Raw genomic sequence first — 27063 nt, forward strand, 5'->3', positions numbered from 1 at the left:
TAACGACGTTTTTGGAGATGCTTGAAAAACAAGTGGGATGGGGACCGGGACAATACCCCTTGAGAGATGACAACAGTGAGCACAGGGTGGGCTTGGAGACTGGAGGAGCCCGGCCGCCCCCAGAGGGGACAGGAGTTAGGCCCAGGCACGTGGGCCTCAGGGCAGGATTGCCCTCAGAGCACCAGAGCCGCTGGCGTCACCGGGCGGCTGGGGCCTGGGGGCCGTGGGGGGCTGTGCCTGCATGTGGCAGCCACCCTTCCCGCAGCTGTGCTGCCCTCCCGCCTCCCTCCGCGCTCCCCTGCGCTCTTCCTGTCTACTTAGTGTGGCTTTTGTTTGCTCCTCTCTTCCTGGTTCCTTAGCCGGCAAGCGGGAGCCATCGGTTTTTCACCTTTCTTGTTTTTAACAGAGTGTTTGATGCTATAAACTTAGCCTTAGGCTGCTTTAGTGGCAACCCGCAGACTTTGGTGTGTTTTCATTTTGACTCAGTCCAGAGACTAATTTCCCTTTTGATTACATCTTTGACTCAGGGGTTACTTAGAAGCGTGCTACTGCCTTTCCAGATCTGGGGGATTTTCCAGGGGTGTTTCAGTGTTGATTTTCTATTTACTTCATTGTGGTCAGAGAACACACTTTGTCTGATTGAGTCCTGCTAAATTGTTGACACTTGTGTTATGGCCAGAATGTGGTCGGTCTCGGTGAACGTCCGTGTGTCCTTGGGAAGACAGTGGACTGCCGCTGGGTGTGCCGCTGGCTGGGGTGGTGGACAAGCACCATTTGGTCCCTGTGGTTGGCGATGTGCCTGTCCACTGTGTTCCTCCTCCTTGTTCTAGCAGTTACTGCGAGAGGATTATTGAAACCTTTGATGTAATTATGGGTTTGTCTGTTTCTCTTTGTGATTATATCAGTTTTTGCTTCATGTATTTTGAAGGAAGCTGTCTTATTAGGTCCATAAATGTTTTAAATTGTTATGTCCTCTTGACAAATTGACTATTTTATCAGTTTGCCCAGGACCTCGCTGGCCCACCAGCCACTGTGCCAAGGCAGGCCAGTCCCACCGAGGCAGGGGCTGCCTAGACCTCCCACCTGGCCACCAGGCTGGGGACGACGGCCCAGGGTCCTGCCTGTCCTTGGTCTGAACACCAGCCCTGTGTCCCCACCAGTGCCCACTGACACCGGCTCTGGACAGCTCCCCAGACACTACAGACCACGCTGGGCTCTCACCCCAGTTATCCGGCTTCCTGTTGGGGTCCAAGGGGCCCCGGCCCGCCTGTGGTGTGCCCTGCCCTCTGTGTTGGGGGCATCAGCCTCCACTGTGCGCTGCAGCCCGTCCTGCTTGGAACTGTTTCCTCCCGCCCCTGAGCAGCCCAGGCTCTGCCAGTGCCCCCTGACCCCGCTAAGCCACTCCTCCCAAGGCCTAACCCACCTCCCATCCAGTGGGGTGTCGGGTCCAAGATGAAAGGGATCAGAGGAGGGCTGCAGCTCGGGTGGGGCGGGGGACAGCTGGGCTGGCCGGGTGGCGCAGGCGGCGGGTGAAACCCACTCCCTGAGGAGTTCAGGGCAGGCAGTTGCCACGGTGGGGACGGGGCAGCCGGGCGCCCTGGGCCTTCAGAGTCAACGTCTGTCTCCGTCTAGCTCCAGGGAGATGGGAAAGTGTTTGGGCCTCGCAGCCCCCAGGGGCGGGACCTCACGGCCGCACCGCCCGCTGCCCACTCGCAAGCCCGCCTTTATCCATTCTTCATTTGAACATCCGCTCCTGCAGGCGGCACCTCTGGGCGCTGCCAGAACCCGGGCCAAGCAGCCGACGGCAAAGGTGGGACCAGGCCCGGCACCAGGCTGACGCCGGCGGACGCACCGGACAGTGGTCAGGGTCGCCCCGAGGACGGGAGCTCGATGCACTGCGGGAGACCTGGGCAACTGGACCAGGACCAGCCCTGCCACGCAGGGCGCGCGTGGACTCGCCTGGCTCCCGGGGCCCAGCGCGCCGGGCTGACGGGGGTCGAGGCCGGAACCGGAGCGCGGGCGACGCGCGGGGCGGGACAAAGGCCAGCCGAGCAGAGGACACGCAGGAGAAACGGAGGACTCAGGTGGATGTGAATCTTTACTCAGAGAAAAGCGAGGGAGCCAGAGGCCCACCGGGGGCGGGGGCTTCAGCGAGGGTGCCTGGGGCGGGGGCACAAACACGGGTGCGAGAGCATCGGGCACGCGCCGGTCACAGGAGCCGCGGGAGATCGCTGTGAAGAAAGCGGGGACCCGGGTGAGAGCCGGCGAGGCAGAGCCTGGCGCCCAGGACCCCTCAAGAGCCCACCTGTGTGGGGAGAACTGCGAGGCCGCCCCCGCGGATCCCGCACCGCGTACACCTGTGCCCTCCCCCGCCGGGACGGCCCCGGGACCCGCCCCATCCCCAAGACCCCCGCCCCATCCCCGGGACCCCCGCCCCATCCCCGGGACCCGCGCCCCATCCCCGGGACCCCCGCCCCATCCCCGGGACCCCCGCCCCATCCCCAAGACCCCCGCCCCATCCCCGGGACCCGCCCCATCCCCAAGACCCCCGCCCCATCCCCGGGACCCCCGACCCATCCCCGGGACCCGCGCCCCATCCCCAAGACCCGCGCCCCTCCGCACACCGCTCAGACGCGGTTGCGCGGCGCGGGAGGGGCGCGCAAGGACGCGCCACGCTAAGGTTCTGGCGGGCGGGGTCGGCGGCCCCGGGACTGGGGGCGGGAAGGGCAGGGAGAGACCCCCGAGCTGGCCGGAGCCCCGCCGCGGCAGACTCACCCACCCTGGCCGGGCTGCGGGCCGAGGCGTCACTGCGGGGGCGGGGGCGGCGCGCTCCCGGCCGCCTTCCGCTCCTCCTCCTCCTCCCCCGGGGCCGAGGGCCTCCCGGGCGGGTGGGTGGCCGCCGCCGCCGCCGCCGCCGCCGCCGCCTGGGTGGGCCCGTTGTGCTCTTCCTTGGCGGCGCGGGAGTTGCCTGCCAAGGCCGCGGGCATCTCCGTGCCGTGCTTGCGGCTGATCGGGTAGGCCCCGATGGCCGCCAGGATGCTGCGGTGGCGCTCGGGGTCCATCTCGGTGTAGTACATCTCCAGGGTCAGCGGCGTGCATATCTTGTGCTGCGAGAGGGTCAGGTCAGGGCGCGGGGGCTGCGAGGGGAACAAAGTTCTCCAGAATGAGCACACCCGACCGCGACACGCGCGCCGCATCACGTTCGTGCCGCGCGTGGGGGCCCCGCTGTGTCCCACCCCTCCTGCTTTGTCCGGCTGGGTTGCGCTGGGGACAGTCTGTCTAACGGCATTTCTGCCGCCATTTCAAGCCACCAGAGGGTCTCACGGAGCCACAGGAGGTGGTCACCGCCTGGGCACTAGTGAGGGGACCCGGCTCCCTGCGAGGAGGGCGCTGCGGCCTGCGCACCTCGGTGGGGGGGTTCGTCCCAGCGATGGGGTTGACAGGAAAGGCTAGACCTTACCTCCGAAAAATGAAAGGCTTTAGGAAAATACACTAAAAATTATAGCCATCATTGTTAAAGTTGAGATTTAAAAAAGAAAATGAAAGAAAATATTTGCCAAATATTCAAGAAACGTCAATATCCACATTATATTTTGAAAATCTTCCGCAAGTCTCTAAGGAAAAGAGGAAGGACACTCTAAGCTGGGTGCCGCAGGGAGATGCAGGCGGCGGGCTCCACCCCACCTCGGCACCACCGGCCTCTCCTTTGACTCACGTTTTAAATTACAAGAAGATAAAACCTGTCACTAAAACACCTTTGCAAAAGATTGGGTCTTGGCTGGGCTGGCCAAGCGGCTCACGCCTGTAATCCTAGCACTCTGGGAGGCCCAGGTGGGAGCATCGCTCGAGGCCAGGAGTTCAAGACCAGCCTGAGCAAGAGCAAGAGCAAGACCGCCTCTGCAAAAAAATAGAAAAATTAGCCAGATGTGGTGGCAAGTGCCTCAGTCCCAGCTACCAGGGAGGCTGAGCTGAGGCAGGAGGATCACTTGAGCCCGGGAGTTTGAGGTTGCTGTGAGCTACGATGACGCCACTGCAACAGAGTAAGACCCTGTCACAGAAAAAAACTAACTGAATCTCAACATATTGTGGAGAAGTAACAGGACATGAGCGGCTTTGGGGTCTCAAAGGAGCAGGAAATTCCCTGTTCCCCCAGGTGGGTGTGGGGAGGTGCCCCCTCCACAGAGCATCCACGGAGAGACTCCTATAGGACCCCTCGTGGCCTGGCGAGCACGGGTGGTCCCTGCTGCCCCCCAGGGCCCGGCCTCTACGCCCCTGCTCACCCGAAGCAGGAAGCCGTCCGGGCAGGTGTACTGGTCGTACCAGATGGCCTTGTACATGATCAGGACACAGCCCAGGAGCGCCATGGCGAAGGCGATCATCCGCGCTGTGGGCAGCTGTCACGGGAAAGGACACGAGCTCAGGTGTGAGGGACGGTGAGCCCGGACTGGGGCTGGGCTCAGGACCACCATCTCCCTAAGTCTTGGTACCCCGCCCCCACTCCAGGCAGGCAAAGTCGCCTCTCGGGAAGGTCAGCAACACCAGCCCTCGGGGTCAGGCCTTATTGACAGCCTTTCTCTGGGATTCTGGAAACACTGCCACCTGGTGACCTGCACATGGCCTTTGACCCAGCAGGTGCTTGTAGAACAGCAGAGGTCTTGGCTGCAACAGCATTTGAGGCGTTGGGCGCTGGAGGCCATGTGGAGGGCTCCCTGGGCCTACAAGGGTCCGCAGGGAGGGAGGCACGTTGGGGTCAGCTGCAGCCGAGCTCTGGAAAGGACAGGCCTCACCAGGCCTGGGCGGGGGGGGGGGGGGGCTTCCATCACAGAAATGACGCAGGAGTGGGAACGTGTGGCCTTGGGGCCACACGTGGCCTTCCGGATCCTTGAGTGCGGCCTTTTGACTGAACAAAGATTTGTTCTGTGAAGTTTGGATTTGGTTGGGGGGCCGCACTTGGGGGTCTGGAGGGCCCCGTGTAGCCTTGAGGCTTCCCCAGGAAGGGCAGACCTTCCTGCTGAAAAGTGAAAGGCTCTAGAAACAGTCTACTGAAAATGGTCACAGCCTCCGTTAGTAAAGCTGAGAAACCAAAAAGATGCGAAGACATTTGCCAGATGTGCTGCAGAAAGAGTTAATTTTTGCATGACGCAGAAAGCCTGTGAGTCACTGAGGCAAAGACGAGCAGCCTGGGGAAAACACGCCCGGGGGCCGGGTGCAGGGTCCCCACAGCCAGCCCTGCCCCCGCCAGTGGTGGCATGGCTACCTTGCGCCCTTCCTCTGGCTGGCTGCCATTCCCCTTCTGGCCCTCCAGGTCCGGAAACTTCTTCAGCTGGTCTGGGGAGGACAGCTGGTACTCCGTCTGCGTCTTGATGACCACCTGTGAGAAGACACCGCCACGGCCTCACCAGGCGGCTGGCAAGGCCCCAGGAGAGCCTCAACTGAGAGGGTCAGCTGCGTGGCAGTGGGGTGGACACCGGCCATCTGCCACGGCCACCTGGTGGCTGGAGGGCTGCAGCGGCTACAAGGTGGGGCCAAGGGAAGGTGGCTGCTGCAGTTCTGCTGGGGGCAGGGGCAGCCCTGGGGCCTGGCGAGACCACTGACAGAGCCCCTCTCTCCGCCAGCTGCCGTCAGCTCTCAAGGCGCTGCTCTCCCTGCCAGGAACCCCCCTTCAGTGGAGCCACAGCTCGGCCTCCTACTCCAGGAAGTCTATCCTGACTTCTCCTCTGGCTCCCAGGGTCTTGAGGCCCCCACCCCGTGGGGCACACGCAGGTGCAGTGTGTGGTCCTGAGGGGCAAAGCCTGAGCCTCCCACAGCCCAGAGCTGCAGCAGACGCAGTGGGAGCCCCTCACCCCTGCCCCCCTCACCCCTGCCTGGGCCAACTCCGGTGCCCTTCAGGCTCCAGAGCTCCCTGGTGTCTGGCTGGGCTAGGCTTGAGCGAGCTCTGCTTCTGGCCAGTTTCTGTTGGAAGCCCCCTCCCTTGGTTACTTGCCCCAGGACCAGGACCCCCGTCCCAGCAGGAGAAGGAGAGGTTGCTTGCTGGTCCCCACGCACAGACGTGGGTGGGCAGTGACCCCATCGCTGTCCCACCCCCAGTGGGACCAGGCAGGTGTGGTGCTGTCTGCCGGTTCGTGAGGCACGTCAGCTGCTGCAGGTGGGGAGAGGGGCTCTGGAGGCCAGGGAGCTGACCAGAGGGTCACAGAGTGCTGGTGGCGGACTGAGGTTTTGGCCCGCATGGCCTTCCTCCACTTGCTCTGTGGCACCTAGGAGGAGGCCACGTCTAATAAACCTCACCCCACACGCTTTGCTCCCAGGGGAGCCTGAGAAAGGCCCCCACGCCAGCGCAGGCCCCTCACCTGGTCAGGGAATGGTGGCTGCAGCTGGCTGACGTCCAGGGGGCTGATCAGAGGCACACTGTCCGTGCCGACCCCCTCCGGGTCCCCGGGGTCTTTGCCTGGCTTCCCAGAGAAGCTGCAGCCCAGCTTCACCATGGTGGGGGGTGGTCCTCGTCCTGCTCCAGAGACAGAGACAGGGTCACTGCCCACAGGCCACCCGTGGATGCCCATGCAGCTGGCTCCGGAGCAGAGCCCCCCGGGCTGGTCCCAACACTCCTCACACCAGAGCCTGGGACAGTCCATGGGCGGTCAGGCCAAGCTCCCTGGGGCCAACTGGCGGGTGCACCCAAAGGCTTCTGATCCCTTCCTGACCCCCAAGCCCCTCCGGACCCCACAGCAGTAAAGGGGGCAGCGCCCCTGACCACTGACTGCCCAGACACAAACGCAGGGGAGCCTTCACTGGCCAGGGCTCTAGAGGAACTTCCAGGGCCAGCCGTTCCAAAGAAAACCCCAGGCAGCAGTCTGGAGGGTTAGGTTGCCAGATTTAGTAGATAAAAATACAGGAAACCCAGCTAAATTTGAATTTCTCATAAGCAATGAATACTTTTTTTTTTAGCATAAGTACATCCCACGCAATATGCGATATGGGACATATTTATATTTAATACTAAAGAGTCATTTGTTGTCTAAGTGAAATTCAAATGGATGGGTGTCTGGTGTCCTGTCCGGCAGCCCTGCTGGAGGGCAGGAAGTGAGAAAGAGCTGCGAGGAGGACCTGCTCAGGCAGTCCCAGCACCATGTGTGCGGGACAGTCTGATGGCTGTGGAGGGCGCAAGCCAAGCCGCCCGTGGGGAAGACAGTCGAGGCCCTCGTGGCTTGGAGCCCACGTGGCCCCAACACCGGGTTGGGGTCAGGGTGCACGGCTCCACCTCTAGGCTGCCCTCTTAGCTAACAAATATATTTGATAAGATTCAACGTTCATTTATTATTTCAAAAATCTGTTAGCACACTAAGGGCAGGAAGAACATTCCTTAACCTAATAAAAGTAAACCAGAAAAGAAAAAAACCCTATAGCAAACAGTATTGAATGTGAATCTTGTAGCTTTTAAGGTTAGGAAGGAGTCAAAAGTGCCCTTTGGTTCCATAAATCTTGTGCTCGGGGTCTCAGCCAAGCCCCAGGGCAAGGGAGCTTCGGGGCTGGACAAGATGGAGTAAGACGGTCATGATTCACCCAGGAAAACCCAAACAAATTACAGGGGTTGAAAAGTGAATTCAGCAAGGTTGCTGGATTTATGGTATTCAGAAATCAATTCTATTTCAATATATCAGTGGCAAATAAAATGAGAAACATTTTTGAAAAATTCACCTAAATAGTTATAAAAATATCAAATGCTCAGGAATAGGTGTAACAAAAGCCGAGCAAGATCTCGGGTGTGGAAAGCCATGAAGCATTATTGACAGAGATGGAAGCGCTACATCCCCTAAATCAATGGGACAGGGTGTGGCTGCGGGTTTTGAAAGTCTCCATGTTGAAACATGGCATCCTCCCCGCAAGCTGTATCTGTACAATCAATGAATCTTAAAGTCTCAAGAGGATTTTTTTCCATGAAGTTGATGAATGCTGTCATTTTATATGGAAGGCAGAGGGATGAGAAAACATAAGACGCCTTGGAAAAGAACCAGGTGCCTGTCTTGCTGCACGGCAGTGAAGTTGAGTGTTGGGTGCTGCTGAGCGGTAGACAAAGTCCCACGTGACACACCCACCCTAAGCTACAACAGAGAAGCCACTGCAAACCCCAGGGAATGGCCGCCTCTCAGCAAACCGTTGCGTTCACCAAAAACAGTGAACCTCACGCCACACACCAATCTACTCCTAGTGGACACACTTACATTGGAAAAGCAGAGGAAAGCACCTCACAGATGACACAAGACAAGATTGTTCTGGGCTCAGGGAGGGAAAGATTTCTTCAGTGGGACAAAGCGGCACTAATCATAAAACGAAATACTGGCAAAATGACTACATTAAAATTGAGAACTTCTGTTCATCAAAACATAGCCTTCAACGAACAGAAATCGAGACTGGGAGAAGATATCTGCAACCCACAGATGATGCAGGGCTGGTGTAGCTTGAATGGCACCCCCAAAACATGTCCGAGTCCTGATCCCTGGTACCTATGAATGAGACCCTATTTGGAATCACGTTAAGATGAGTTAGGGCAGGCTCCAATCCGGCGCCTGGGCCCGGGGAGAACGCCAGGGGCACAGGCTGGAGCGATGCAGCTGCCATCAGTGAGTGCCTGGGGACACAGAAGGGGGGGGGAGCAAAGAAGAATGTTCCTACAGGTTCTGGAGGGAGTGGCCCTGCTGACACCTTGCTTTTAGACTTCCCGCCTCCAGGACTAAGAATAAATTTCTGTTGTTTTAGGCTACCCAATTGTGGCAGTTGGTGACAGCGGCTCTAGGAGGGCCAGCAGACCCCTTTCTCATCCTGCCCCCCCCCCAGGGCAGGAAACGCGCTCTCACGGTGCTTTAGCCGGCGGCTGCCAAGCCTACAGACACCCAGGAGCTCTGTGTGGATGTGTGCGTGGAAGGGTGTGCGTGTGGAACGGTGTGTGTGTGCGTGGAAGAGTGTGTGTGGATGTGTGCGTGGAAGGGTGTGTCAGTGTGGAGCGGTGTGTGTGCGTGGAAGAGTGTGTGGATGTGCGTGTGGAACGGTGTGTGTGTGCGTGGAAGAGTGTGTGCGCAAGGGTGTGTCAGTGTGGATGGAGCGGGGGTGTGGACGGAGGGGGCTGTGGGCGGGCTGTGCAGGGGTGCGGGGTGTCCCTCCGCCACTTTGGGGAGGGAGAGGAGGCGCGGGACACAGGCCCTTCCTGGGCCGCCAGGCCCCACCCTGCGCTCCAGCCAGGTGACCCTGCGCCCCAGGGCCCTCCCCAACTGTCGCAGGGTCCCTGCCCATGAGCCCCCAGACCAGGAGGGTCCTCTTCAGAGGGGAGGGGAGAGCGGGGCGCAGGGCGACCTGACGTTGCAGGTGCCCCCGCGCGCAGAGGTCTCCGAGGACAAACAGAAAAGTGCGCAAAGGGCAGCGAGGGCCGCAGGCCGGGAAACGGGAGAGTCGTGGCGCACAGGCCGGGGTCGGGGGTGAGGTGCCATCGGGAGGCGGAGTTGGGGGTCGTCACGGAACCGGAGGCACAGCCGGCCTCCCCACAGACGGAGCGTGGAGGGGCGAGGGGGCTGGTCCCTCCAGGCCACCCTCAGTCTCCCAGGCTGCGGCCCGCCCAGGGGCGACCCCCCCGGGTCGGGCAGGAGGCCCCTCCCTAGAAGGAGCTCCTCCCCCAGGTCCTCGGGAGCCCAGCAGGAATTCCGTCTCCTTTGCGGGCCTGAGGGCCATCTGACGTCATCGAGGGTTTCCATGGCAACGGAGACAGGACCCTGAAGACGCGTCTCCCCGAAGACAAGGAGCCATTTGGGGCCCACTGGACCTTCGCGTCTGCATGCAGGCCCAGGCCCCAGGCAGCATGCGGGAGGGGGACTGGTGTGGGGTCCCCCCGACTTTCCTTTCCGTCAGGGTCAAGCACACGGCACTCAGAGCTCCGCAGAACTGGGGAGCCCGTACCCGGCCCCCCGCCCACCTCCCGCCCCCTGCACTGTAACCGCATCGTCCGTGGGTCCGCTGCTCCGCGTTCGCCGCGCGCTCCTGGCGGGGGAGCAGCGCGCGTTTCCTCTCCCCGCGGCTGGGGAGCGCAGGACGCGGACGGCTGGGGGCGCTGAGGCCGCGGTTGACAGTCCTCGGAAGCTCGGCTAGAGGTGACGTCACAGGCTCGCTTCGACGCGCACCAGCCACCTGGGATGCTGCGTCACTCAGGGAGGCGCGCGCTCCTGCGCGCGGGCGTGCGCTCGTGCGGGTCGGGCACGGGCGCCGTGCGCGTCGGGTGCGCGCGTTACTGCGGACCGCTGAGGCTCGCCCCCGCGCCGCCCGGCCCCGCCGGGTGCTCCCGCCCCCAGCCGCCCACCCATCGTCCTGCAGGCGGTCGTGGCCCGACTCCTGGTTCCAGGGCCCTGGTCTGCGGGTCTCAGCCCAGCCCTGCGGGGCCAAGAAGGGGCCAGGGCGGAGCTGCTCCCAGCTTCCCGCGTCCCAGCCACCTGTGGCCCCGCATCGCAGCCTGCGGCAGGTGGTTCCGCAGACGTGCCCATCCCTGCCTCCTGGCCGCCTCCTGCCTGTCACGCAGCGGGCGTCTTACGACCACCTCCAACCCCGTGCGGGCAGTGGCTTCTCGGTGCTCTGGCCCAGCGCCCCTTCGGCGCCCCCTTCTTAACCCCGCCCCCCGCTGCCGCCAGCTGAACAGGGGCTGGGACCCGCACCCCCGCCCACCCCGGGGCGCCCGGTTCCCGCTCGCGCAGGGGTGGAACCGGCTCCTGGGCAGGGGGCTGCATTCACCACGGTGGGGGTCGGCTGATGTCCCACCCCGCCCCCACAGCCCCACTCTGCCCAGGACCGGGAATCCGGGCAGCACGTCGGGTCTGCGCAACGCCGGACACCCACGGCCCTTCCTGAACCTCCACGCTGCGACTCATCCACCGGGCCCTGGCGTCCAGGGAAGCCTGGGGACCCCCCCACACGCCAACTGTTCCGGGGAGGCCTGAAGACCACCCCACTCCAGTCCGCGGGACCGGCTGTGGCTGCGAGGCCTGGGGTCGCCCGCAGTGGCCCCCGCACACGCGCCGCGCCCACCCTCACCGCACCGAGCCCGGCCCCTCGCCCCTCTCCGGCAGGAGAAACGTGGAAATGGCTCACAGGCGGCTCCAACGGGCAGCTGCTGCAGGAGGCGGCCGAGGACGAGGATGCGGATGTGGATGCGGAGGATGCGGTTCCAGACGCTTCGCAGCCAGGGGGGCGGGGGAGGGGCCGGAGCAGCGAGACCGAGGCTGCAGTTGCCATGGAGACACAGGCTGGAGGAGGGGCTGGGCGCTCACGCTGCCTCACACCCCTCCCCCAGCTTCCGAAGTGGGATCCCGCGTGCGTCAGGCCCCTGCCCTGGCCCCCAGCCTCACACGCTTACCCCTGAGACACACACACCCCTTTAACACACACACACACACACACACACACGCCAACAGAGACACACCCCCAACGCACACCCCTCCAATGCACACACCTCTGTGACACACGCAACACCATACCCCTTACACAATTCACACACTCACCGCTCGCACACTGGCCGCACAAATGCACACATCTCACACACAGGCACCCTCACACACACACACACACACCCCCGCACCACCTCCCTGCACAGGGCAGACGCCCGGCCGCCGCTCCCTGGTGCCCGGTCTCCTTGGTCGGATGTTTCGACTTCACCTCGCCCCCACCCCTTTCTGGGTGGCTGGAGTCGTCACACCTGGTTTGGCTCCGACTTACCCAGAGGGTGGCCCTCTCTCTCTCTCAGGCGTCTGAACCGCGGTGTCTCCGAGGGCCGGCCTGGTCTTTCTCTGTCACCTGGTGTCCTGGCACCTGCTGGATGCCCAGCAAACAGAAGGTGCTCAGTGGACCTTGGGTGGGCGAGTGAGTGCCGGGCTTTGCGGTGTGTCTGTGCAGGCATGACCTCCGGGGACACTGGGCTCACGCCTGGGGGCAACAGTGAGAGCAGCACGTACCAGTGTTGGTTCCGTTGCTTGTTGGTGGGTGAAGAGTGTCCCCGGTGAATATGCCACGTTGTACCCGTCCATCCTTCGAATTGTGTCCCGTTGTGTCTGCTGCGCACAATGTTGCTATGAACGTTCTTCAAGTCTTTGGCGAACATGCGCGTTCGTGTCTGTGGGCAGATTCTGAGCGGAATTGCCCAGCTGGATGGCACATTTACATTTAACTTTTTTAAAAGGTACTAAAATGTTTCTTCCAAAGTGGCTGCACCGTTTACCTTCCTACCAGCAGGTGTGAGGGTCCCAGTTTCTCCACCCCCCACCAACGTTTGCTGTTGTCTCTTTTGTTAATCACAGCCATCTGTCTTAGGCTACCATGACAAACTGCTGCAGAGCGGGTGGTTTAAACCGCAGAAGTCCGAGATCAGGGTATCGGCAGGGCTCAAGCCTCGTGGGCCCTCTTGCCTCTGCGTGTGGACGGCCACCTTCTCCGTGTCCACAATCGTCTTCCCTTGGTGTGTGTCTGGGTCCTAATCCCCTCTTCTCATAAGGACACCAGTCATGTTGAACTAGGGCCCACCCTGATGACCTCATTTTACCTTAATTACCTCTTTAGAAATCCTGTCTCTTTTAGCTTGAGTACCTCTGGGAAATTACAAAACAAACCAGCCAACCCCATCTCCAAGTATAGTCCCATTCTGTGGGGGTAGGACCTCAATGTATGAATTCAGGGGGACCCAAGTCGGCCCACACCACCACCCTGCAGACTGTAGTGATACCGCCTTGTGGTCCATCATCACCCTGGTGGCTGCTGACGCCCAGCACCTTCTCCCGTGTGTAGTGGCCATTTGTGTGTCTTCTTTGGTGAAATGTCTGTTCAAATGTTACGAACATTTGCAGTTGGGTTGTCTTTTTATTGTTGAATTTTAAGAGTTCTTTATGCAGTCTGGATGCAAGTCCTTTTATTTTAAAACTTAATTGACAAAGACTGTGTATATTCAAGGCATACAACATGATTTAATGTATGTATTCATTATATTAATAATGATGACCACAATCAAATTAACACATCCGTCACCGCCTGTTCTGTACATTGGAGCCCCAGAACTTGTTCCTCTTATAACTTGAAGTTTGTACCCTTTGACCAGCATCTCCCATTTCCTCTACCCGCCACCCCACCCCTGGCAACCACCCTTCTACTCTCTGCTTCTGTGGGTTCAACTGTTTTGGATTCCACATGAAAGGGAGGTCATCCGGTATTTGTCTTTCTGTGTCTGGCTCATTTCACCTGGCATAACTTCCTCAAGATTCACCTATGTTGTGGCATGGTCGGAACTCCCCTCCTCCTTCAGGCTGAGTAGTATCCATCATGTAAATACCATGTTTTCTTTCTCCACTCTTCCCCTGATGGGCACTTACGTTACTTCCGGATCTTGGCTGTTGTAAATAATGCTTCTGTGAACATGAGGGTGCAGAGAGCTCGGAAAAGGGACTGCTAGGCAGTGTGGTGGTTCTGTTGCTGGTTTCTTTAGGAAACGACAGGCTGTTTTTCATGTCGGTGCAGCCAACCTGCATTCGCACCAGCAGGTGCAAGGGTTCCCTTTGCCCCGCACCCTCACCAGCGCTGGTTGTGCGTCGTCTTTCTGGTCACAGCCATCCCAGCAGGCGTGAGGGCTGCCTCGTGACTTCGACTTACATTTCTCTGATGAGTAGTGATGTTAAGCACCTTTCCTGTGCCTGTTGCTCATTCGTATATCTTCTTTGGAGAAATGTCTGTTCAGGTCCTTTGCCCATTTTTAGATTGAATTATTTGTCTTGCTGTTGTGTGAGTTCCTTACATATTTTGGATATTAGCCCTTTTTCAGATATATGGTTTGTAAATATTTCTCCTATTCCATAGGTGGCCTTTTCATTTTTTGGTTTCTTTTGCTATGCAGAAGATTTTTAGTTTGATGTGATTCCACGTGTTTATTTTCACTTTTGAGGCCTGTGGTTTTGGCGTCACATGCAAAAAATCATTGTCAAGACCAACGCCAAGGAGCTTCCCCCTGTGTTTTCTTTCAGGAGTTCTATGGTTTCATGTCTTACATGTAAGTCTTTAATCCACTTCGAGTTAGTTTTTGCATATGGTGTGAGGCAAGGATCCAGTTTCATCCTTTTGCACGTGAGTACCGGATGCGAGTCCTTTGTCAAATGTATGACGCGTGACTTGCCCACAGTCTCTCCCAGTCCACGGCCCTCACTTGCTCGATGGCGTCTTCTGAAGTGCAAGAGTCTATAATGTTGATGTTGAAGCTCTGACTTGGGGGGGGCAAGGGCAATATATGTAACCTAAACTTTTGTACCCCCACAATATGCTGAAATAAGAATAAAAAAAAATAAAAATAAAATAAAATAAAAAAAGAGTCTATAATGTTGATGAAGTCAAGTTTATCAATATTTTTCTTTTATGGATTGTGCTTTTGGTGTATTTAAGAATTGTTTACCTAGCCCAAGGCCGGGAAAATTTTCTCTTATTTTTTTTCCATAGGTTTTATAACTTAAACTTTTACATTTAAGTGTATGATGCATTTTGAGTTAACTTTTGTATACAATGTAGGTTAAAAGTCTAAGTTTATTTTTTAAAAATATGGACATCCAATGTCTCATCACTTTGTGTTGAAAACACTAACTTTCTGTGCCAAATTGTCTTGACACCTGTGTCAAAAGTCAGTGTCCCCGTGGAGGTTCATTTCTGGCCCCTTAATGCCACGCACTGATCTCGCTATCCTCAGGCCAGGCCTTTTCACTGTAGCTTTACAGCAAGGCTTGGTACAGGGTAGTCAAGTTAAATTTTTTTTTAATTTAAAAATTTTAAATTACAAATTTTTTTTAAATTAAAAAATAGTTTTGGCTATTCTAAGTTGTCTGCATTTCCATATAATTTTTTTGGCATTTGATATGAGATTTATACAGACTTCATTTTATACATAAATTCTTTAATTTGTGGGCAGACATAATTTTTCATTTCACAGGACTTTCACATGATTACAAAATTGGCACACTACATTAAAGAACTAAATCAAACGGAGCTAGACAAAGTATGCAGCTTTATCCCAGTTTAAATCTCGACATGCACCACCCTTCGTACATGACCTTGGACGTATCTCTGTGAGCTTGCTAAAATGTTAATCAGAGAATGTCTGAGGTCACAAATGATTGTTTACAAAATAAAACCTCTCTTCCTAGTGCTACTTGTTTTGTTATAGAAAAATATCACAAATAAAAATTAGTGCCATTCAAGGTGTTCGTTTCAAAATCAAACGTGATCCATGGGTTCAAGCCATTTTTCCTCTCTCACACAGAGACATCACAATACACATGTGAAGACTGAATTACTGATTAAATGTAGCTTGCCCACTGCTACCATCTTGGTAATGACAAATGACACACTGTATCCTAGGCCGACTGATTAAAAACGAGAGTGAATTAAAACATTTTCAGGTATTGGGTACACTTATAATTTGTTGTTTGTTTGAGACTCAGAAAACGGCTAGAGAAACATAACAAAATTTGTATTTATTCCTGATACAAGAAATTTGTTTAAAAACCTGTAATTATAAAACAGATTTGCTTTTTACGAAGGAATAGCTAATTGTTTTCCTGGTTGGAATCTTATTTAGAGGTGATTCAAATTTTAACCTGGACCCTCTTCTGGAGGATGCGGAGGAGTGGCAGGTATCACAGGCACTTTCAACAAGCAGACGTTTCCAAGAGGACTACAGAACACTGCTACAATCAGACATTCCTCAGACAAAAAGTCTTTTTTCTTCCAGGGTCGGGTGTGACAGAGCCCCAGGCTGGAGCGGGTCGGGTGTGACGGGGCCCCAGGGCGACAGCAGGGCTGGGCGCCGTGGACACTGTGCCCGGGGCAGTGCAGTGTGGAATCCCGGAGACCTCTGCCCAGACACGCCCTTGTGGGCCATAAAGCCGGGGCAGCCCGGCGGGGAGGACGGCCCGGTGCCTGGATACCGGCTCCCAACCACGGCTCCCCCAGAGCAGCCTGCGGACATGAGGAGGTAAAGCCCACACCCCGAGCTCCAGCCCGCCGAGGGGGCCACTGGTGGGAGCCCTGCTGGGACACCCGGCTCAGGGCAGCGTCCGGGAGGGGGAGGGTCTGTTCAGGCTCCACGTCCAAGGGCAGCCTCTGTGGCCCCACACGTGTGTGTGTGTGTGTGTGTGTGTGTGTGTGCACACGCGCGCGCATATGTGAGTGCCTTGTCCCCTTGGGTTCCCCACCCAGCAGAGAATCCCCCAGGGACTCCGGGGAAAGGAGAGGACACCCAGGCCCAACGCAGGCTGGTCTGCAACTGCCCAGTACAAAGGGGGCAGGAAGAAAGGCAGGGGCAGGGCTGGCACGGGGCTGGGTGCCCTGAGGGGGTGTCACCCGGGAAGCGCATCAGAGGCTGCCACCCTCCTGTGGGGTCTCCCTCTCTGCTCCTCCTCCCCCCCCACGGTCCCCTCCTCCCTCTCCAGTCCTGTGGGGTCCCCTCCTCCTCCCTCCCCCTCCTCTAAGCCATGGCCCCCCAACCCTCCCTCCCTGGGATTCTCCTTGGGACCCCAACTTGGAGCAGAGGCGGTGCCTCCCTTGTGGAGAGGTGGGTTCCAGTGCTTGGGGGCCTTGGGGACCCTGTAGTGTCCAGAGCTGCCCGCCAGGAGGGGGGGGGGTCCCACAGCCGGGCCCTCAGCACCCACCCGCCGTCCCTAGGCCCCATGTCCAGCGCTGTGGGCCCGGCCATGTGTCTCCAGGGATGGTGGGGGTGGGGGCTCCCAATGCCCAGACGAGGGTCTTGTCAGCCGCCGCCCAGCATCACGGCCCCCCTCCGACCTCCCGGTGTGCCCGGGAACCTCCACCCTAAGGCTGAGTCACCCAGAGAAGGAGCGAAGGTCTCCGTGGGACTACAGCGTGGCCCGAAGGGCGTCCAGGACACAGCCCTGGCCCCAGCCCCACCCCAGACCAGCCGCCCTCCCCGCAGACAGGAACCTCCCCCGCAGGGCCCAGAGCAGCCACGGGCACAGAGCACCCCACACGCGCACAGGCACACGGCACACACAGCATCCACACGACACCCACAACCACAAAGCACACACATGCACACGGCACACACAGCACACCCCACACAGCACACCCCACACAGCACACATACACCACACAACACTCCCCTCTCTCCTCCCCCTACACTCCCCTCCTTGCCCCCCAGGCTCCTCCTGGTCACCGGCCTGGTGGCTGTGCTGCTACAGGAAGCAGGTGCGGCCCCAGCACCCCAGGTATGTGTGGGGCCCCTCCCACCCAGTCACCACTCCCAGCTGTCACCCTCTGCCCCAGCCAGCAGGGGACAGCAGTCCACTCTGAACCCTGTAACCTAACCCTAACCCTAATCTTAACCTAATCCTGAGGGCACTGAGGTGGGGCCCCAGGATGAAGGGGCAGGTCCCCTCTGCTGGGGCCTAATGGGCGGCCAGGTGACCCAGGTAGGGAGGTGGGCCAGGAGGGTGGTCGGGTGACCCAGGTGGGGAGCTGGGCCTGGAGGGTGGTCGGGTGACCCAGGTGGGGAGCTGGGCCTGGAGGGTGCCCGGGTGACCCAGGTGGGGAGGTGGGCCTGGAGGGTGCCCGGGTGACCCAGGTGGGGAGGTGGGCCTGGAGGGTGCCCGGGTGACCCAGGTGGGGAGCTGGGCCTGGAGGGTGGTCGGGTGACCCAGGTGGGGAGGTGGGCCTGGAGGGTGCCCGGGTGACCCAGGTGGGGAGCTGGGCCTGGAGGGTGGTCAGGTGACCCAGGTGGGGAGCTGGGCCTGGAGGGTGGTCAGGTGACCCAGGTGGGGAGCTGGGCCTGGCTGGATGTCCAGGAGGCTCATCATTTGGGACAGGCTGGCAGCCTCACAGCCTGGCCTGTAGTCCCGACCTCCCAGTGGCTCCGCTCTGCCCGCACCCCCAGACCCGGTGCCCTCCGCCCACGGCCATGACTCTGTCTCAGGTCCCCGTCAAGATTCAAGTCAGACTCAGGGCCCCGGAGCAGGACACAGAGAAGTAAGAGCCCCAAAGCCCCCTCCTGCTGTCTCCTGGGGCTGCAGCCCACCCTCCTGGGCCCTTCCTGAACCGGGGTGTGCTGGCATAGAGAGGGGAGCCCCGTCCAGCAGCTTTCTGGAGGAGGCGACCGGGCCTCACAGGGACCATCAGCAGAGCGCGGTGCCAGGAGCAGGGAGCAGAGCTGGGGCCTGGGGCTGATGACCGCAGCCAGGGTGGGCTCAGTGGGACCAGGATGCTGCCTCACATCCCTCGACCTCGGGAGGCCCTCAGTGGAGGGTCCGGCCCCAGCCCCCGGCCCCGTGGCTCAGGGATGTGGGGGACGCCAGGCCGATGGGCTGTGGGGCCTGTGGGCTGCTGCTGGTGGGGGTGAGGTGGCTTCCTGCACGGCCCGTCCCCAGGCCCACTGTGGCCCCAGGTGGTGGGTGCCCTCCTGGGGGGCCCGGGGATGTCCACCTGCCCCACCTGTGCCAGCAGGGCCTGGGGTGCCCGAGTGGTGGAGCCTCCAGGGAAGGACGAGTGGCTGGTGGGGCTGCTGCCCGCAGCGAAGCCAGGGCTCTCGGCCGTGGAGGAGAAACTGCCAGGTAAGGGTGGGGCCCGTCCCTCAGGGTGGCAGCAAAGCCCCCGGGGGTGACTTGGACCGACAGGCCCTTGGGAGGGTTGGGGGGGGGGTCTCAGGAGTGAAACCGAGGCCATACCTTCCTCCACCTGTCCCTAGGCACCAAGGCCTGGGCGGAGCCCGAGGACATCCTGGGTCTCATCCGGACCCCCCTGCAGGGTCCTGAGCCCGACCACGACGGCCTGTACCACCCGCCGACAGAGGAGGACCAGGGAGGGGAAGGGCCCTGGCTGGGGGTGCTGCCGTCTCAGCAGGTGCTCCAGGGGCCAGAGGAGGACCAAGACCACATCCACCACCCTGCGGAGGGGTCGGGGGGACCCTGAATGCCCTCCCAGCCCTGCCCCCGGGCCCAGGCTGTTGGGACTCTGACCCCCACCCAGAAAAATAAACAGCTGCCCGCAGCAGCAGGAGGCCATGCGTGCCCCAAGGCCAGTGACCCTGGGCCCCGGCCTGCTTTGTGTAAAGAGGGGAGCCCCCAGGGCCGCACAAGGCCGAGCTGACCCTCAGCTCCTAGAATGTTCTGCTCCCCCCAGGCCCTCCCACTGTGTGTCGTGAGGGACAAGGCAGCGGTTAGGAGCTGGGACCTGAGGGAGCCACTGGAACCAGTGACAGAGAAGCAGCCTTCAGGATGGGGCGGGGAGGGGGTGTCCAAGGCGATGGCTGCTCAGGTGTTTGGGTGCACAGGTACACAGGTGCTCAGGTGCACAGGTACACAGGTGCTCAGGCGCACAGGTACACAGGTGCTCAGGCGCACAGGTACACAGGTGCTCAGGCGCACAGGTACACAGGTGCTCAGGCGCACAGGTACACAGGTGCTCAGGTGCACAGGTACACAGGTGCTCAGGCTCGGTGGGTGGTGGTGGCTGCATAGGAATGTGCCTGGCGCCCCTGACCTGTGCACTTAGAGCGGTCACGACGGGAGGTTTGTGTCAGTGTGTGTGAGCAAACAGAGCAGCACAACAGGAAGCAGGAGCTCCCGTGACAGGAGCAAGAAACCACGGTGCGCTCTCGTGTGGAATGGACTCGGCAGAAGTGGGCGCGGACGCCATTTCTATGGGAAGGAAACTGAACCATACGCCTGTGCACGCGTGTGCATGAAATGCAAGTGTGTATACATGAGTGCACCGTGTACACGGTATGTGTGCACACGAGTGTACGTGAGCATGTGTGTGAGCAAGTGTGTGCATGAGCACGCGGGCACGAGTGCACATGAGCACGCGGGTACAGAAGTGCATGTACGTGTGCATGCGTGCGTGTCCGTGAGCAGAAATGCGTGTGCCTGGGCACAAGGTCTCTCGGAAGGCGCCAGCCCAGCAGTTGGCAGGGGCTCCCTGAGTGCGGCGTGGGCAGCTTATGGTACAAACTTCTGTTTAGTTCGAATGTTTTCATTTACATTGAAGAAACAAAGTTTAAGAAACAACTAAGGTGACAGAATATTCAGCCTCTCGAGGTGACTGAAGGCACCGTGTGATCTGCGTGGTCACTTTAATCATCAGCGGGAGACACGTGCAGAGCCAGCCGACAGCGTGTGTCCCTCTGACAGCCACGGCGGCCACCGCGCACAGGCCGGGCCCCGTCTCCCACCTGAGCACGGCGTGCTCACGCTGGCGCCCAAGGCTCCCCAGCAAGGCTTTCATCGAGAAGAACAGGCTCTGGTCGGAGGCTGACACCCCCCAGACTCGGCCCTCGCAGTGGCCGGGTGGGGCCGGCCGGCCGTGCTCCACGCAGCTGCAGAGAAGTGACAACGGACGCTGCCCTGAGAAGACAATTAACTTCCTTCCCACACTGACAGCTGCTCCCCTCCACACGGAGGTGCCCGGCCGTAGCAGCGGGCCTCACTGGTCTCTGAAGTTGGCCTTTCTCTTCTCCACAAACGCAGTCATCCCCTCCTTGCGGTCATCCTGGGGAAGGGAGAGGCCAAGGTGGACGCTCAGGCTCCGACACCTGCCCGGCCTCCCCCAGGCTCGTGGGGGGCCGCAGGGGAGGAGGCTCCCGACTCACCCGGGCAGGGCCCGAGAACGGGACTTTCCTATCACTGCCCCGGGCACCGGTTCACTCAGGAACCACCGTGTGTCCAATGAACACGTCTAAAGAACCTCAGATGCAGGCCCCGGGCCACGCACCGAGCCGTGACCTGCATCGGGCACCACGCTCAGGGTCACGGGGCATCAGAACTCAGCTATGCCCGCACCCCGTGCTGCGCACGCACAGGCCTCCGCACTCCCGTGAGAGCCACCCCACTGTTAATCTTTCTTTTATAAAACACTAGATATGACTCTGCGACAAAAAAGATGAACTATGATGGCAATTAGGAGAATTATTTCTTATAAGTTACTGGCAGAAATCTTAGAAAATATTGCTCTAAAGCTTCAGATTGTAGTATTACAAGACATTTGAACCATATTCCAAATAATTGGAATGATTTAGAAAAATTATATGTAAAACGAATTACGCTTAAAAGTAATTTTTTTTTTTTTTTTTTTTAAGAGACGGGGTCCTCACTATGTTACCCGGGCTGGACTCCAATTCCTGGGCTCCAGCGATCCTCCTGCCTCAGTTTCCCCAGTAGCTGAGATTACAGGTGTGCGCCACTGCACGCAGCCTGAACTGCATTTTAAACAAAGGAGCTGCTGAAGGTGCAACTCGCAGATGTTTTGCAGAAGGAAATCACCCTGCAAAGTCTTCCTCGCTTTCCGCTTCCACACACCGTACTGTTTTGTAACTCAAGACCCAGTGGCTGACACACCTGAGCCAGCTAGAGGGAAGCCAGCACTCTGACCGCAGGGAAATGCTGTTGAATGACACGATCCAACAGAAAAATGCCCGCAGCTTGTGTGGCCAGAGCACGCCTGGCTCTCCCGCGGGCGCCGTTCACTCACCGTGGCGAAGGTCGAGTAGAAGAGCTTCTTCTCCAGCTTGTTCCCTTCCGCCAACGTCATTTCAAAGGCTGAAAGAGCAAGGCCCGGAGTCAGGGACCAGACGCCAGGAGTGGGAGTGCAGGACTCCTCCCCACGGGGCACACACGCGGCCGCGCCCTGCTCCAGCCTGGCCGGGCAGCCCGGCCCCGGGCACCCGCCTGGCACCGCCCTTCTCAGGGGCTCCGAGCATCACGCCCGTGGCCCACGGGCACGAGGAAGCGGACGGAAGGGAAACAGCAAACTCTGCCCAGCGATGAGTGCAGGAAAGGAACTAGGGAGAACACGGCAGCCCGGCCGAGGAACGCAGGCGCTGGGCTCACTCCCGGCCAGCTCTGCAGCAGGGCGGGGCAGGTGGCGCTTTCAGCCACGACTGTGTTATGGGCGCCTCGGAGTGACGCCAACAGTGTGGCTCTGGGGGACAGCCACGCTCTTGAGACAAACGGCTCGGAGAGGCCGAGTCACCTGCCTGAGGTCACGCACGCCTGTGCTGGGCTGTCCCCTCAACAGGCAGCACTGAGCACGGACAATCTCATGCAAACGCCGAGAGGAACTGCAGCGCTGACACTCGGGCAGCTCCGAGGAGGGGGACGGTCACAGCCTCTTCCCCGGCAGAGACAGAACTGGAAGAACCCAGACTGGGTACACACAGCGTGGCGTCTGCCCCGCACCAGGGCTCTGGTGCTCGTGCAGGCTGAGGGCAGGCTGCACCTGCAGCCCCAGGCCGGAGCAACCCGATGTCCCGTGAGCAAGACCACGGTTCCGCCTCACGGCCCGCGGCTCCCCCTCGGCCATGCCCCTGCCTCGCACTGTGCCTGTCACCTCCCAGGCCTGGCCCAGTTCTCGGCCCTGGTACAAAGGGGAGCTCAGGACACCTCAGTAGGACATACGAGTCAGTGACCAGAAACCGGAACTCTACAAATGGCTAAAATGGAAGCACTGAGGATCCTGCCAGCTCTGCCCAGGCAGGCTCAGGGTGCAGCCACCCAGCCTGCCCGGGGGGCTCTCTCTCTGCAGCCCTGGAGACTCCTCCTCTTCTTCGTCCCTGCAGAAGCCCCTACCTGCATTCACGGACTCTTTGGCTATCGCTGTTATAATTTTAGAGTTGCTGGCAATTTTTTCTGCACACTGGATGGCTTCTTCAACCAGCGTCTCAACAGGAAAAACCTTGCTCACGAGACCTAAATCACAAACAAGGTGGTGAATGACATGCAGAAACAGCACCAGTTGTTTCTTTTTGGGTCCTGGTGACCATCTGGGAGCACCACGCCCCGGGATGCCAGGTCTCTCAGAGCACACGCCAAGGGACGATGTCCACACTGCCCGAGGGGGCTGGGTGGCCTCAGAAGTGTGGTCACTGTGCTCAGACGCGTGGGCCACGCTGTCCGCAGCACCGGATGGCAGAGGTGGCCAGACATGGGACCACAGTCACCGACAGGGCAGGGGAGGCCCAGCTTGCAAGGGGCATGGAGATGCCCCTCACTTACGCGGGGCTTAGGGAAACGTTGTCATTCTGTTACCTGTGCGTGGGTTACTCTCTTGCACATACGATAGTTCAAAACAGAAACAAACGCAGCCACGCCGAGCCGCTCGGTTCTCTGGACTCCAAACCTCGTGTGATCACCCACGGGGACACCTGGACACAGCCTGGGGCCCCACCTGCTCCTGCGGCAGCCCCGCCTGTACCTGCTTGCTTGGCATCCTGGGCTGAGATCCGGTCACCAGTGAGGACCATCTCCATCGCCAGCGACTTTCCGACAGCTCGAGTGAGTCTCTGGGTGCCGCCCGCGCCTGCAGGGCAGAGGTCACGGCGGGCACTGTGGTGAGTCAAGAAGACACCACAGATGGCCGGGGCGAGCTCGGAGGGGCTGGCAGGCCCGGGGCCCAGAAGCCTCAGGGCCACCACTTTGCAAGCTCAGGTCCCACACCTGGTGCCTCCCCTACCCCGACCTCAGGACCGAGGTGTGCGGCCCTGTGGGCCCCTCCCCAGACTCCTTGTAAACCTTCCAGCAGCTTCCCGGTCTCCCTGAGCCCAGCGCTCCGTGCTCCCTCAGGCCTGTGCTGCCCTGAGCGCCCTGCGACACCCAGCCCTCCCCCCGGGTCTGCCAGGTGGACCCTGGGGTGGCGGAGGTCTGGCTCCCTGCTCCGCTGGGCCGGGTGAGGCCACGGGACCTCCGTGGCCAGCGAGACGGGCGCGGGCGGAGCGTCAGGCACCCCAGGCAGTGCTCTTAGTGCCGGCCCAGGGTCACCTTGCTCTTTTCCAAGCTCCTGACCTGAGGATCCGCCAGGGACAAGCATCAGGAAGGAGCAGGAGCCACGTGGTTAGAAGCCACGTGAGCAGCCTCTCCCGACACCCTCAGACGTGGGACCCGACACTGACTGCAGGAGCAGGACGTGGCCCGGGGCGCCCAGGGCCGCTCTCTGAGCTCAGGCACGTACGGCCTCGTGTGGAGAGAGCGGTGACCAGACAGGAGCAGATTCTGAGGAACTACCTCAAGTGTCTACGCCAGAGACAGCGTCACTCCGTACCTGGGATGGTCCCTATCAGGATTTCCGGCTGTCCAAACTGGGCTTTCTCACCAGCATAGACGATGTCACACATCATGGCAAGCTCACAGCCCCCGCCAAGCTGCAGAACACAGCAGGGTCAGGAGAGTGGTCCTACCAGGGAACCCAGTCAGAAAATCACTGTTTAAATTTTCCATTAAAATGACAGAGCACAGGATACGGCAAATATTACTACAGCGGCTCAAAGTCAGTTAACTGTCATGATGACGTGTCTGCGAGGGGTGACGCTGCTCACCAGGGCTGGGCAGACCGACTCCGCAAAGGGCCAGCGGGTGAGTGTGTTCGGCCTTGAGGGTCCCACAGTCTGCTGTGGCTGCTCAACTCCGTGGCCATCGCTCACGGGGCCACAGAGAACACGTCCAGGCAGGACTGGCTGTGCCAATAAAGCTTTCCTGGGCGACCCCCCGGCTTACACGGGAGGGAGCGTCACTGCAAACCACGATGGGACAGGAGCACACTGCCTCCCTACGGGCCCCGGCACGTCCAAGCAGCCCAGGTGACCAGCTCTTAACGGCAGAAAAGGCAGCTGGTTGTGGACGTAGCCCAGGTCAGAACAGCGCTCAAACGACACGCAGCAGCCAAAGCCGACACCCGTGTGCCGGGTGAAGCCAGCAGCCGAACACCCACAAAAACCAGACGCTGCACCGTCTTCTGTCGTCGTGAAAACCTCCGTCACTCGTCACATGCACCAGCACAGCTCCCTCAGGCACGGAGAGGACACCCTCAGCATCGACACTCACCGCGTAGCCGTTGACAGCGGCGATGACGGGCTTCTTGACCCGGGTGAGCGCGTCCAAGCTGCTCAGAAACTTGCCAGAGTGGCAGTCCTGGAACGTGTGGTTCAGCATTTCCTTGATGTCGGCTCCAGCTAGGAGCAGAAATGGGGTCCCGTCAGCAGAGAGCACTGTCCCGTATCCCCGATCCCGCGGGTGCCACTGAGTGCTCCACGGGCAGGCACCGGGGATGTGTGTCCCAACAAGGTGCCACAGGACAGGTGACAGGTGCGAGGTGGGCCCAGAGATGCTGGACTTGTCCATCACACCCTCAACACACACAGAGCTGGATTGTCAAGGACCTGGGTCCCTTTGAACAAGGCTCTTGGGCTGGCAGGGCCCACACGCATGTTTAAGGGCACAGAGCTGCACGCCTGAGCGGTCCCCACGTGCACCCCGCTTTCCATTTAGGTAAATCCCAGTCGTCTGCCCCCCCACATCCGCCCAAACGAGGGGGCCGCGGCTGCCGCCCACCACACCTGCAAACGCCTTATCTCCGCCGGTGAGGACAATGGCTCCCACGGCCGGGTCCTCCTCGAAGGCCGCCAGCGCCCGCTTGAGCTCTTCAATCAGGCCATTGCAGAGCGAGTTGAGGGCTTTTGGGCGGTTGAGCTGGATCAAGCCCACGGTGTTATTCTTCCCCCTTTTCTCTGCGATGATGTACTCAAAGTTAGCCCCTAGGGTGAGAAGGTAAAAAGGGTATCCACTCACCAAGGTATCCACCTGGGAGGTGGGGAAGGGACGTGCCCAGTCAGTGGACGCAGAGTGACGGCCCTTGGTGGCCTGGGCACCATTCTCTGCTTTCACACCTGTCTGCGTCTTCCCTGAAGTGAAAGACTAACCTCCAGCACAGAACACAGCCTGCTGCTGCTCTGCTCCCTCGTCCTAACGGGCTGCGGTCAGCTCCTCCCAGGACAAAGCACTAAAGACACCCAGGACTCTACTGAAGCAAGGGACAGGAAAATGTCCTCTTTCAACGAACGCAGACCAGGTGCAGGGAACCAGGCTGCTGCCAGGATGGAGGTCCAGCCTTGCGGGGTGGACAGCAGGGAGGGAGGCCGACAGAGGCCAAGGACAGCTATGTTCTTGGGTGACTGCCACGACCTGCAGGGGAGGCCAGCTCAGCCTGGGGGTGGGGGCAGCCAGTGGACGCAGAGAGGAAGAAAGTTCAACCGAAGGGACAACAGAGAACGCCTGCGTGCTGGGGGTAGTTTCTTTACAGGGATCACGGCCCTGCCGCGTTTTGCACGAAGTGCTGAGCAGCGGCCCGCCGCGTGGCAGACCCAGGAACGACCGACTGCAGACCAGGGTGCAGAATGACTGCCGAGGGGAACGTGGGGGCGAGACCAGCATGACTGGGCAGTCCACTGGACGCATGGGGTGAAGGCGGAAGAGGATGGAAGCCCCAGGGCCAAACACTCCCCCAGACACTGGAGCGGGTGAAGGCTGCAGGTGGCCCCGACCCAGTGAGCCGGAGGGCAGCGCCCACTCGGCCGGCCTGGGGGGGAATGGGCGGGAGCCCGGTTCCCCCAGGACAGCCCGGGGGTCGGGGACGGGCACCGGCCTCGCTGGGCCCGGACAGGAGGCGCCTCGGGAAGAAACGGGCCTGCGCTCCCAGCCCCGTCCTGCGCGATGGGAATGGCGCTGCCCCTTACAGCTGGTGGCACAGCGCGGGGGCCGAGGGGTGGACACGGGGACTTCAGGCCCGGCGCGCAGCCGCCAGCAGGCCGGAGAGCCGCGCGGGGTCTGCGTCCCGCGCCGAGAAGCCCCGCGAGCCGGCGGGGTCCTCCCAGGGACGGGACGCCCGCAGGAGCAGGAGCAGGATCCGGGTGCCGGGGCCGGGGTGTCGGGGCCGGGGTGCCGGGGACCGAGGGTGTCGGGCCCCGCACTCACCCGAGGCGAAGCGCCGCAGCACCGAGTGGGCCGGGGGCCGCAGGGGGACGCGGGACAGCAGTGCGCGCAGCGCGGCCATGACGCACTCGGACGACTCGCTCCGCTCCGCCCCGCGGAGCCGCCCCCGTCCGCGCCACTCAGGGCGCGACCCGCCCCCAGGCCGGTATCGCGAGAGCAGGAGGACCTCGCGAGACCAGCGCGGAGGCGGGAGGGGCGGGGCCGAGGGAGGGGCGCTCCCGACTTGGCCCCGCCCACCGCCCAGTCTCCGGAA

The 27063-nt window shown here is 60.2% G+C and overlaps 3 protein-coding genes across 3 annotated transcripts in view; 1 reads left to right on the forward strand and 2 right to left on the reverse strand.

Moving 5' to 3' along the window:
- The window catches only part of LOC138376597 (zinc finger protein 511-like), a 24612-nt gene extending 5372 nt beyond the window's left edge, over positions 1-19240 (forward strand). Inside the window, exons 6-9 of the mRNA XM_069461009.1 lie at positions 17204-17270; positions 17975-18027; positions 18502-18608; positions 18743-19240. Coding sequence (XP_069317110.1) covers positions 17204-17270; positions 17975-18027; positions 18502-18608; positions 18743-18966 — 451 coding nt within the window. The 3' untranslated portion in view covers positions 18967-19240. The remainder of the gene's footprint in view (positions 1-17203; positions 17271-17974; positions 18028-18501; positions 18609-18742) is intronic.
- Positions 2805-6482, reverse strand: CALY (calcyon neuron specific vesicular protein). The gene is made up of 4 exons (XM_069460997.1): positions 6348-6482; positions 5258-5371; positions 4281-4394; positions 2805-3107 (listed from the first exon to the last, which is right to left on the reverse strand). The coding sequence occupies exons 1-4, from the start codon at positions 6480-6482 to the stop codon at positions 2805-2807; spliced, it is 666 nt and encodes a 221-aa protein (XP_069317098.1).
- An 874-nt stretch (positions 19241-20114) lies between the features above and the next one.
- On the reverse strand, positions 20115-26892 carry ECHS1 (enoyl-CoA hydratase, short chain 1). The gene is made up of 8 exons (XM_069460072.1): positions 26793-26892; positions 25379-25576; positions 24867-24994; positions 24088-24187; positions 23245-23349; positions 22620-22739; positions 21523-21590; positions 20115-20544 (listed from the first exon to the last, which is right to left on the reverse strand). Exons 1-8 carry the CDS (start codon positions 26869-26871, stop codon positions 20479-20481), a joined length of 864 nt encoding a protein of 287 aa, XP_069316173.1. The 5' UTR covers positions 26872-26892; the 3' UTR covers positions 20115-20478.
- Positions 26893-27063: the final 171 nt, after the last annotated feature.

Source organism: Eulemur rufifrons, chromosome 28 (genome assembly GCF_041146395.1).
Source record: "Eulemur rufifrons isolate Redbay chromosome 28, OSU_ERuf_1, whole genome shotgun sequence".
Taxonomy (NCBI): Eukaryota; Metazoa; Chordata; class Mammalia; order Primates; family Lemuridae; genus Eulemur; species Eulemur rufifrons.